The sequence below is a fragment of the Felis catus genome, chromosome A3 (assembly GCF_018350175.1).
Source record: "Felis catus isolate Fca126 chromosome A3, F.catus_Fca126_mat1.0, whole genome shotgun sequence".
Taxonomy (NCBI): domain Eukaryota; kingdom Metazoa; phylum Chordata; class Mammalia; order Carnivora; family Felidae; genus Felis; species Felis catus.
This window is the reverse complement of record NC_058370.1, coordinates 121567907-121580641: the sequence shown is the minus strand read 5'-3', so window position 1 is coordinate 121580641 and position 12735 is coordinate 121567907. Positions and strand designations below refer to the sequence as shown.

The window sequence follows — 12735 nt, the reverse complement described above, 5'->3', positions numbered from 1 at the left end:
AAGAAGATAAAACTTAGAATGACAGGTTTTGGATCCTTGATGGATATGGCTCTAGTCACTAAGACGGGGAATAGAAGAAAGCAAAGAGGAAAAGGAAGAGTTACTGGCAAGTTTTTAACAAAATGCTTTATTCAATGTTTAAAGAGAGAATTCTTTTTAGAAATAACTTAAACCTGACCGATCATGTCAGAAATATGACACATTACGTCTAAAAGAATTTAAGCTGGGGCGCCTGGGTGGCTCAGTCAGTTGGGCGTCCAACTTCGGGTTCAAGCCCCACATCGGGCTCACTGTTGTCAGCACAGAGCCCACTTCGAATCCTCTGTCCCCCTCTCTCTTTGCCCCTCCCCCCACTCGCTCTCTCAAAAATAATAAACATTTTTTTTAAAAAGCATTAAAAGAATTTAAGCTCCATGAAGACAGGGACTTTTTCTGCTTTTTTGCTGCTTTAGTTTGAGCACCTGCAACCATGCCTGGCACATTGTAGGCACTCACTATGTCAATTAAACCAAAAAGAAAGAAGCATCTCCCATGAGCCCAGCACTATTTTAAATTCCTACAGGGAATGCAGAAGAAATGTGATACTTCCTTTCCCACATGAATATATTACTGTTTTGCGTAATATTAGTAATTCACTGTATTATGCTGTACAAAATACAGCTAAGTTCTGAGAAGGAATGATACAGTAAGGGAGATGTATTGGTGGAGAATCTAAGCCTAGCCCTGAAATATGACTAATATTTCAATAAGTTGAAAATAAAGATACTCCAGGGTGAGTGGTATAAATGTCATACAAACACAATATGATGTAATATGAAGGATCACAAGAAAACTAATAACAGTTTTGGTAGAGTGGGGCTAGACTCTAAAACAGCCAGAAAGAAACAAAAGGCAAATAAAATGCCAACTCTCTGAAGACTTTCATTTTCCCCATTCCTAAACAGAATTAATTGGTTCCCTTCTTATAACTCTGAACACTGTTTGTGTTCCTTCTGTTACAACCCTTATCCCACTGAATCATTACTACTGGTATATGCACTAGCCTCCCCTAGAGTACTACAAGCTACTTAAAGACAGAGAATGTGTCTAGCATAGTGCCTGGGACATAATAGACACGACTGTGCAGGTCTGAGTGGGAATTTATTTTTACAAAGATAGCCAACAGAGAACTTTGCAAGTGCTAGGGAATAGGGATAACATGAAATAAATTTTTAAAGATCAGTCTCTCACTTTACTGTAGTTTTGAGTCCAACAGAAACTAAATTGGATAAATAAGCCCAAATTCTCTCCAGAGCTCTAAAAACTTGACTGACACTTAAAGGCACTTATAAGTTACTTTTATATAAACATTTTGCTAGGGGCACCTGAGTGGCTCAGTCAGTGACACCGAAGTGTCTGACTTCGTCTCAGGTCATGATCTCGCAGTTCATGGGTTCAAGCCCCGTGTTGGGCTCTGTGCTGACAGCTCAGAGCCTGGAGTCAGCTTCAGATTCTGTATCTCCCTCTCTCTCTGCCCCTCCCTCACTCACGCTGTCTCTCAAAAAAAATTTTTTTTAATTTATAAACATTTGGCTAAAATTTTTAAAAATCTGTTTCCCAGGTTTATTACTATCAGTCTTTTGTTATACACAGATAATTAAAAATAAAAATTAATACAATCTGCAAAATCAAGAAAAACAAAGTCTTGTTCAAATTCAAGTTCCTTTTTACTATGATAAGGAAGGAAGGAAGGAAGGAAGGAAGGAAGGAAGGAAGGAAGGAAGGAAGGAAGGAAGGAACAAACGAACGAAAAGAAGAAAAGAAAAGAAAAATTAAGGACTTCTATTAAGGTTAGTATCCTAATCTCAAGACATGAAAAGGTATCTCATGGTAGATAGCAGAAACATAGGCAATCTAAAGCCAAGAACATTCTATTCCCTTGAAGCAACAAGCCCCTCAAAATTCTGGTATGAAATTTTTCCATATTTAAATTCTATGTACTATTCAAAGTATGCTGGTAACTACCTGATCTAAGAGAAAACACTATAAAGTAAGTTAACCAAACTACCTGATAGTCTACTGGAACAGTCTTCCAAACAGAAAAACAAATGTCAGAAGTAATCTATTTGCTTCTATACAACATATTTTAGACAACCTTCAACTGGAATTAAAACCACACTTTCCCAACAGAAAAACGTTTAGCAAAAACAATACCGAGGACTGCTAAAATCTAAAAGAATCCTGTAATGAGATTTAGGCTGGGGGGGGGGGGGCGGTACTTAATAAACATTAGGCTCTAGCTGGAAAACAGACAAGTTCGGTTAGAACGGTAGCACTGCATCTGCAGCCAACAGTAATCATCATCAGGCTAAAGAAAGGCAGGTTTTTCTTGCCATCTTTATTCAAGTATTTCACAGCAGTTATATTACAAATTACAGTAAATGTTCAAAATTCCAGAATTCAAAAATTAAATAATTTACTTCAAACTAATGTAAAATGAAGTCAAATGCAAAACATCAATTTAACACAATTCTAAATTAAACTATAAACCCAAAATAGACCATAGTTGATGAAGTCTACTTAATCTACAAAGTAGACATACGTGACTGAAACCAAAGAGGACTCCCAAAGTCTAAATAACTGAATGTACAAAATACAAAAGATGCAGGTACAAGCCCAAATTCAAGCTTACAATGTGATTACAAATAATAATTATAATAACAATGGCATTCAGCTACGGGACCTGACACTGAAGATAACCTACCGAATAGCACCATAGCTGAACCAACTTAATCAAAAATGGGAAGATATTACCACCCCACTCCCTAAAAATAAAATCCAGTAAACCTACAAATACATTGGCATATGAGAGAAATCAAGTCATGAAAGGACATAAAACAAAACAAAACAAAATTAATCACAGGTGAGATTCAAGCTCAAAAACACAATTAACTCCACAGCCATCAGTTTCAACCCTAGTGCGGTTCCATCATCTTCAAAAAGCTCCCATGGTCCCCACAGCTGAGCATTAACCATTGTTGGGCTGTGCTGTGATACATATTTTACTGATCTGAGAGCAAAGTTTTACATAGGAGCTATCATTTATAATGCTCACAATAGGAAATAAGAACAGAGGTCAATTTGTACATATTTTCGCCAATGCTATACAGCAAAAATTAAGAACTTACATAAAGGTAAACAAAATTGAGTCCACTTGGATAATTTCACAAGCTGCTTTAAACTATAGAACCACCAAATATCTGTAAAGTAAGCAAAACTGGTATAGTGTGTGGTTTTTGGGGGGGAGAGGGGGCAGAAGGGGAGCAGAGGAGTTGATATAATTTCAGCTAATTTTTCTCCCCTTGGCATTAGACTGGCTTTCTCTTTAAGACCTAAACTGTTCAAAGTGGCAGTTCCTATCATACTGAGGGTGCCTCCTATTTCTCCAGCTATATTAAGGTTAAAATAAAAAAAACTTGATCTTTTGGAAGCATTTTAATGCTAAACATAAATAAATTTCCCTTGTCAAACCCACTGATGGCTAAAATCTTAATTAACTTGTACAAATTTAGTAACCTACTAAGAACATGTGCGTTTTTTTTTTTCCTTTCACAAGTGCTGCTGTTACTTGAACAGAATGCTTCTGAATTAGAGTAACTGGAATAAATATTTAAAAAAAAATAGTGCAGCAAGAACCTGAGACTTGCAAAAAACCCTTTTAGCAGAAACTTGCTACAAAAAATCTGCTACATCTTATTTCATCAAATCTTTAAATTCTGTAACAATTTCCATCAAAATACAAAATGCTAATGTATTAGACAGTAAAATAGTCTGAACTGGTATGATGGTAATAAATACTAAAGAAAGCATGAAAATCCTCCCAATAATCAAATTAGAGGTTTCAAATAACCTCCCCTTTAAAATGGTTCATCGTTAATCGCACTTGCCCACCTTAAAAATACAGTGTGTCTACACGGGTAGCATCTTGAATTACATGACTTAACTGAATATTATGAAAACTTCATAGACTAGGTATAAAGAAAAAGTGGCATTTCTTAAAAAATTAAGCTATAATTAGAAGGCGCAAAATGTTAATGTAAATGCCAAGAAGCACTTAAGATTACTGCAGTAGCCTACGGCCAACGTGTGCTTTCTGCGCTGGCATTGGGCACACTCCAAACAGCCAGAGACAAGGAGACAAGTACCTTAGCTTCAGCGTGTAAACGGTGGCAAAGTGATTACAGGACTCTGTAAACACTACTGGTAACTAAAATACAAAAAGCTGAGGTAGCTCAGTATCTCTGCAGTAGTCCAAGACCATTTGCTCTAATTAAAACCCAAACTATATGTGTTGCATATATTGGAAAGACACACCGGCAGCTAACGGCTACAATGAATGAAGTTATCAAGCCAACTTGTCAAAATTTTCTACTTTTTTTGTTTAAAAATCATCTGATAAAAAAATGTCACTGCACTCCCTTTGTCTCTTTGCAACTGCCTAGACTGTGTCTCCAAATTTGTAGAAATTTTTTGTAAAACTAGTAACCCATAATTAATTTTAGGTAAGTACAATTCAGAGAAATCACTCAACAAGGTCCAAAACGGGTTCCAATCAAAATGAATAGTTGTGAAGGTAAGCTTATGGTAAGGGATTTAAACATTAATACTGTTAATGTCCATTAATGTCCATTAATTCAAGGACCATACCAGAGCTCACCTGCAACTATGCATATAGAATATGAACTTTATGGAGCTTCTGACAAATTCCTCTTTTCTGTCCATTTGGCAAGTCCTGGCTTTAAAACAAAACAGTAACAATTTACTATACACGAAATCATTCTTCTCTGGGAACTCAAACATGAATAACTATTAAATTGCCACTGAGAGAAGAAAAAAATGTCATCTATCTATTTTCTGGCCATCATTGTCAGCAATGCTGCAAACGTGTGAGTTTTTTGGTGGACTGGGTAGTATTTGTTGTTGTTGTTTTATTACATGTTTCTTAAACAGAAACAGACCATACAGGAAAACTTACCATTTTAGTATATATCATGTGGCTTAATGAGTGTCTTCATTGAGTTTTGAAAACAAGATAGGCATTTTATACCAAAACACTGGTTGCCTCTCAACGACACAGAGTATCAAAACTTATTTTCAAGGTTGTGACCAAAGAGACATTCTAACTGATTTGCTACAAACAAGCCCATCCTTTTGTTTAGCCTTACCTTTCTCAAATGAATTAAAAGGCACGTTAAAGGCAGTTCTAAAGAGCCTAATCTAATTTCATCCAGTTTCTTCAGTTTCCCACCAGAATATACCATAGCCAACTCTAAAACAGGTTTCAGTCCATTACCCAGAGGAAAAAATAAAAACAAATACGCTAAAAGGAGCAGAAAGGAGGGGAAGGAAAAAAACAAAAACAAAAAACAAAACAGGTTGCCCACTGTTTAAACAATTCAACACAGTTAAGAGAACTGCCCCATCCAGTTTCCTCGAGTTTGCTGGTCTGCTCCCTAAGAGAGAAGTCTCCAAAAGAGAGTGCACGAAAAGAGGAGCAGAGGTGAGAGCAGTTTCTGTAGCACCAAAATCTCCAATCTGTGGGGTTGTATTTTTTATTTGTGGAAAATACAACACGTTTCTGAAGTTCTGTTTGGTTCTTGTAGGCTGGTTGGTTTCAGGTACCTGAGACAATAGCACCAAATTCAACAGAGAGAAAGAATGAGTGAGAGAGCACTTTACACCAAGGCTCTGCACATAATTGGTGCAATTTGAAATTGAATGGCTCAGAAGACTGCTCTGTCAGGAGCAGATTGGAGAGGATAAACCACTCATCTTGAAAAGTTCATAGGAATGTCTCAAACATATGAACTGTTCTTTCCATCTCCTACAAGGGGAAAAAAAAGTGCATGTTATCTATTAAAGGAAGGACAAAAGTATTATGGGAAAATTCACTCTAACTTTTTAGAGAAAGAAATTTAGATACAAGTTAAGCTTTAACTATTTTCCTAATTATAATACGGGAGCTTCTCTGTAAGACTATCTTATCTGCCCTAGACACTTCCAAATGCCTCCCATTGGATATTTAGGCGAATGGATGATGCTAGTACCACTCAATGAGTATTTATTGTGCCAGATATTGTACTAAGAGATTTGTGGATATAAATAATTTGTCAGCTAATAAACAAAAGAGTCCATTTGAATATAGGTAGCCTTACTCCAGAGCCTGAGTCCTTCCTTTACTCATATTCTCCCAAAGCAAAATGAATGTACTCAGCCTAGTAAAACTTGTACCCAAAGTAGAATGCACCTGTTCCCACTGCAATTCACTCTAATCAGAGCTGAAAGAAAAAAGGAGGGAAAAAAAGAGAGCCAGAAATAGTCACTGCCATCACCACCAGAAATGCCACTCACTGGTGATTCTGCTATAGCTCCCTTCCCTCCCTAAACAAAACCCCTAGATTATAGAGGTCCAAGTCCCCTACTGAAAAATGTTTCAGTACTAAAGAGTATTCAATACATTCAAGCTAATCAAATGTCAATCATGTGAACAAACAAGTTCTGGGTGGGTGGGGTTGGGGGGTAGTAAAGAACTCTACCCTACACATTTCACTTAGATGGCCAAGTGTCAAATACATCTAAGGCATCTGGTACATCTCTGTATACAATTAATAGGCCAGATTATCATTGATCAAAAATTTCTCATATATGATCAATAAAAATCACTTTTGCTAAATGTTTCATCATCTTATTACTGAATAAGAAAAAAAAAGTAAGGTTATAAAACAATATACAATATGACCTCAATTTTTAAATATACATTCACATACTTTGCTCTCTTCCTTTGATTCAAGTCCAATATTCCTTATTACACATGAAAAATAATCCCATCCTCTGCATACAAATCTTTAATATACTAGAAATGCTCCTGGAGAGCAGGGACTGTCTTATTCATGTTTTGCAGCCCAAACATCTAGCATAGTATCTGGAACTATAGGCATTCAATAAATATGTAATAACCAGACCACCAGATAAATAAGCTAACAGGCAAATGAATAGGGAGTCTAAGTCACTTAGCCATTTAGTGGGTTTCTATTTGCTCAGATGACTTCAAAAAGCAGAAGTGTGGCTTGATGATGTAAATTGTATGAACAGATATGAGTTCCTATTTATAAGGAAGAACTCACTTATGGCCCCAAGTTGTCTAGAAAGGGAACAATTCACTTTAAAAGTGCCTAAACAAAAGAACAAGCACTCCTTTGTGCAGCCATTTCATAGGACTAGATCTGATTAATGAGATGCCTTTTAAGTTCTCTTCTAATCATTAATGGGGTGGCAAACAGATCTCACTGCCCAGGCCCATTCCTTTAATCAGCAGTGGCTGCCTTGATAGCACTGGTAAGGACTGTAAGGCCATCCCCACATTCAACTGGCCCAAGTGATATGTTTAGTGATGTCAGTAACAAGAAAGGGACAAGAGAATTGTGGCATGCTCTTCTGTGTATTTCCTAACCCAGAACCACGAATTTCTGTGTTTTCATAAACAAAGAATCTCAGATTACTTCTGTCCTGAGACAAAATGATACAGTAAGGCTTTATTCTTCAAACTATAACTCTTAATGAGTCTTCTAATCTTAAATCTTCAAAACATTCTTCAGTTACTTGGTGAAAGATAGAGACTAACTTTTTTCCCTTTTTTGGGGGAGGTGGGGTGGACAAGTAAAAGCACGTATCTGTTTAAGGATGCACTGAGCACTTACCTCTACAAGTTGTGATTTGTCATAATCTTTACGATGACGATAGATGCACTGACTAAGAAGAGAATATAATCTCTCAAGTTGATCAACTGCCAGGTTGTTGCTTTTATCTACCAATAAATCAAGCAATTTCTAAGAAAAATTAGAAGAGAATAAAATAAAGTTCGTTTTCATTGTTCACACTGAAACAGTTATATTCAAATGGTTAGGTAAGAGACACCACAGGCTATAATGTAACAGTAACACCTGATTTTAGAAGATTCTAGGGCTTAGTTTATTACCAAGACCATTTTCTAAATCCCTCAAAACACACAAAACTCTTTTTTTTTTTTTTACTAGAAGCCCCAAAGCACTTATATTCCTAGGTTATAGCAAGAGATTATCAAAACTAGCTTTGTTCAACTGACTACAAACATATTGAAACGTGTTTCCATTCATTTAAAATTGACGATGGGGGGACAACACCTGGCTGGCTCAGTCAGAAGAGCATACAACTACTGATCTTGGGGTTGTGAGTTCGAGCCCCACATTGGGTGTAGAGATTACTTTAAAATAAAATCTTTAAAAAAAATAAACTGGGAATAGCTAAGCTTACCTTCAATCTCTCATGATCAACTATAACAGGTGGCACAGGCTCAGAGGGCTCTTCTGGAACCAGTTCCAGGCTTGTTGTTTTTGCCTGCTCTAAAATTAACTTACGATATTTCTTTACTTTAGAAGCACCTACAATTGAAAAAAAAAATGCACTGCAGCAAGTAAAAGTTAAGAAAAATCAGGCTTAAACAACTATAAATTCTTTTACCCACCACAAAAACTTTTTGGAATAAGGGTATATTCTTTAAATGGTAAATGATTTTTTTTGGTAAGAATAAGTAGCCCACATTAAAGAGAACTAAACCACAACTATGAAAGCCAAGCCATACTAGAAGATCATCTAATAAACATATCCACTTAAAGGAAGAGAAAAGCAATCTTCACCTCTAAGCACTAACTTATAAAGCAGTCTTCACTCTTTTTATGATTCACTCTTTTTACTACAGCCATCATTTTATAATTTGGAGCTTGCAGCGGTGCCGGGGCGGCTCAGTCTGTTAAGCATCCAACTCTTGATTTCGGCTCAGGTCCCGATCTCACAGTTGTCAGATCAAGCCCCACACTGGGCTCCATGCCGAGCATGGAGTCTGTTTGGGATTCTCTCTCTGCCCCTCCCCTGCTTGTGCTCTGTCACTCTCAAAATAAATAAACATTTTTTAAAAATTTGGAGCTTTCAGAACTGGAAGAGGGGAAGGAACCTAGAAAAGCAGATGCAAACACCAAGTAAGGCCAACCTATCTTCATTATTTCCTTGCAAAGAAAAAAAATCTTCCTCAACATTAACTGAAATTTCTTATTTTTCTCTTTTACATTGCCCAGAATTCTATTAGAAATTGATCTGGGTTATGACAATTTTCCTTAAAAATATAAGCCTGTTTAAAGTACAATAGGGCTAGTGATCTTTCCTACCTTAGAGTGAAATACTATAATCTAATTATTTTCCTCTCAACATCATGCCAAGACCAGCCACACTACGAAGAAAACAAATTCTGAGGTGGCTGAGCATGATCTGACAGCACCAGGCACTCCAAAGGCTAGCCAGGGCTGGAGGCCATCAAGCCCTATGCTCCCCTCTGTCTGCATACTCTATGAGAAGGCCTGGGGGAAGGAACACCAAGACAAACTAAACTATTTCAGAACTCTATACAGGACTGGCCCACATCACAGACACCAAGGAGAACCTTTCCCCTCCCTCCTGCCTTAATCCTCTTATTCCCACGTCTTCAAACAATTCCCTCTCATCAATGCCTGCTAGACAAATAGTAAAAGAACTAAAATATTGCCTTCGAAAACAAATACCTCCATGTAGCAGAGAAACTGTATATTTCAGACAGGCTTTAGAGTGAAAGCCTTGTTTTATAGTTCAATTAACATATGCGAAGAGTTTTGTTAAGACCTTACTGATCTCATTACCCTATCTACGGACATCCAGGAGCCTGACAGCTTGCACTAGGTAACACTGCCCTCCCTGACATTTACAAGTGAAAACTTCAGGTAAAGCTTTTACACAACAAATATCTTTAAAGTGTTTAGGTAATCAATTGAACATAATATTAATTTAAACCTTTTCTGCAAGCTCACTAAAATCTCATAGTGAAGAACACTAAAAAGGATTCCTTGCCTCGTACCCACAGTGCCTCATCAGAAAGAGCTCTCCCTTTCTCCCACTCTGTCCCAGTCATTACTTAACCCTAGCTTCAACACATTTTTAAAGTTCTGACCGTATGATAAATATAAATAAATACCAAAATAAACACTGCTCTTAAAACTACCTTCTATTATTGAAGAAAAAGAAAAATTCTCAATAGGTAGCATTTAAGAACAGTACACACACACACACACACACACACACACACACACACACACACCCCTACCTATCTCTTTACCCATTAAAAGAATTCTAAGACTTTGAATTTTATTTTCCTACTTCCTAATTCTGCTAAAGGGCTCAAAAACTGGCAGCAAAAAACTTTTCCCACATAGCCCAAATCCCAGGCTAAAACTATATATAACTCCGCACAATTTAGAGAGCATGACAGAATTTCAAAATAGCCTTGTGTTAGAAGAGTACCTATTCAGGACAGAAATGTATATTCAAAGGGTAGATCTCTAACTCACCCCATCCCACTATGGGCCTAAGAATGAAAAACAAACTAAAGCTAGGAAACCCCAGGCCCCCATTACTGCTTCTTCTTAAAAGAATCACATAGCCACGGGAAGTCAGAAGCTGGCAGAGTGCTCTGAGTCTGTGAGAACAAGGTAGATCTGACAGTGCTCATTCTACCGTTTCCTATACCAATGGCCTTACAAAGCAATGGAGCCCCTTAGACTCAACATCCCTCAGATTCAACAGTGAATGCCTGGAATGAATATACCTCAGTATGTGTCAGGTACCAGAACAGGTGATTAATATACATGACTTACTTAATCTCTGCAGTGACACAACTCTAAGTTTAATTCAGAAGATGGAAAAACAGGTTTGGAGAGCGTAAGTAACCAGCTCAAAGTCACCTGATTATAATGAACAGAAGTGGTAATTTAACGTGGGTCTACAAGAGCGTAACGTACCATACTGCTCTAGTATCCAAGTCTTCTCAGCCCATGCCTACCCCACCCCACCCCAATAATTCTTATCAGAATTCCATCTTAACACCTATGGGTTTACTTTAGCCATAAATCCAATAGGATCGGGATGACAATCAGGTGGGAAGCAAAAGAGTAAGCAGACAGGAAAGCAACACATTCTGGGCCATAAACCCTCTGAAACTTCCACCCAAATGTAGTATTCACGTGTTCACTTTTCTAGGGAAAGAGATGAAAACTTTAACAGATTCTCAGAGAGTTATAACTGCTTATCAACTACTGCTACTGATGACCAGACAAAACAAGCAATTAGTTAACTCAGGAGTTTAAAATTTCAGGTTTTTTTAAATATTCGTTCTACCTTCTTTATCCAGTTCTGCATCTTTAACCTCCACGTCAGGGCCAGGTTCTAACTTCTCATTATTGCTACATTCCAGTGCCTCTAGTTTCTCAGGATCATCTCCAAGATGTTCATTTGAAGTTTCTGGTTTTTCTTTTGACTGGTCCTCTGGGAGAATCTTTTGTTCAGAACTACATTTATCTCCACTACCACAGAAAGAAACAACTTCAGCTTTGCCATTCTGACACTCCAGAACTGGTATTCCTTCAAAACTGTCGGTGGAGGCCTCACCATTTAGACAGCTTCCTTTAAGGAAAGGCTCTTTCCTAGATGTCTGCTCTGGATTTAGAGAACTGCTGCTGTTGACGAGTAGAGACTCATTGGAACTCTCTTCTTCAGTAGATGCAAAGTTCTCCTTCGTGCCGGCTCCATTGTTAAGCCTCTGCCCCTGGTCCATGTCCATGATGTCACACGATGATTCATCATTGGTCATAGAAAGGTCTCCAGTCTCTTCTCCATTTTCTTCATGGCAGTCAGTGCTTACCTCAAACTCTCCATTCTCTAGCAACTTCCTGTCCTCTGTATGGTTCTCATAGTCTGCAAATTTGGTGTCCTCTTCATCTTTTTTTAAATTATTGACTTTCCTTTTCTTAATAATTCCTTTACCCCACTGTGATCGCCGCCTCGATTTTCTCCGAACTCGAACTATTTTACAGGGGAGGAAAACAGATATGTAGAACTTGGGAGTGCAATACTTGTTTTACAAATGTTCACTAAATAAGACCCAAAGGAAAGTAAACTGCCCCCCGCCCCCAAAAAAGAACATAAAAGAAAGTAAACCCATACCGGTATAACACACAAAAACTACTTAGCTCTTGACATCCATGCTGACTAATCCTCACAACTTACAAGTAGAATGAATATGAAGTCAGAGATGAACTCTGAAGAATGAAGTTTTTTTTTTCCTGAAGAATGAAATTTTTAAAAGTTTATTTCCTGTAGGAGTTTACCCAGCATTAATTATTTTCTATTATCTTAAATTTACAACTATTCCTAATTCCTAACATCCAAGGACAATGCATCTATTATGTACATTTCAGAAATGACCACATTACCAGTCTGCCTAGAAAGTTTGGGGCCATAGCCCTGGATTTCCACCAGGAAGGTAAATGCTTTACCAGCATCACCCAAAAGCTCCTAAACCATGAAAGAAAATGAACACATGCTCCAGTATATCAAGGTAGAATAGTTACAGGTATCCCACAAAGAATTATCTATTACATCTCCTTCCCGAAGAAGGAATCCCCACAGTTAAGTATAGTCATGAATAGAAACCCTATGATGGTTATAGAGGACAATCTGGTTAACCAACTGTTAGTCTCCTCTACTATAAATGGTTCATCAAATAGGATCAATTGGTTATACAGTTGTTATTTTAAAATATGGGGAAAAAAATTAAGCCCTCTGCTATCAAGGTAGCAACAA

The 12735-nt window shown here is 37.4% G+C and overlaps 1 protein-coding gene across 3 annotated transcripts in view; it reads right to left on the bottom strand.

The window, feature by feature from the left end:
* Positions 1 to 2357: 2357 nt before the first annotated feature.
* Positions 2358 to 12735, bottom strand: part of ATAD2B (ATPase family AAA domain containing 2B) — a 166189-nt gene continuing 155811 nt past the window's right edge. For all 3 annotated transcript variants that reach the window (XM_023252067.2, XM_023252068.2, XM_045054873.1), the window contains 4 exons: positions 11272 to 11955; positions 8329 to 8456; positions 7737 to 7865; positions 2358 to 5863 (listed from right to left, as the gene is read on the bottom strand). In XM_023252067.2, coding sequence (XP_023107835.1) covers positions 5822 to 5863; positions 7737 to 7865; positions 8329 to 8456; positions 11272 to 11955 — 983 coding nt within the window. In that variant the 3' untranslated portion in view covers positions 2358 to 5821. The remainder of the gene's footprint in view (positions 5864 to 7736; positions 7866 to 8328; positions 8457 to 11271; positions 11956 to 12735) is intronic.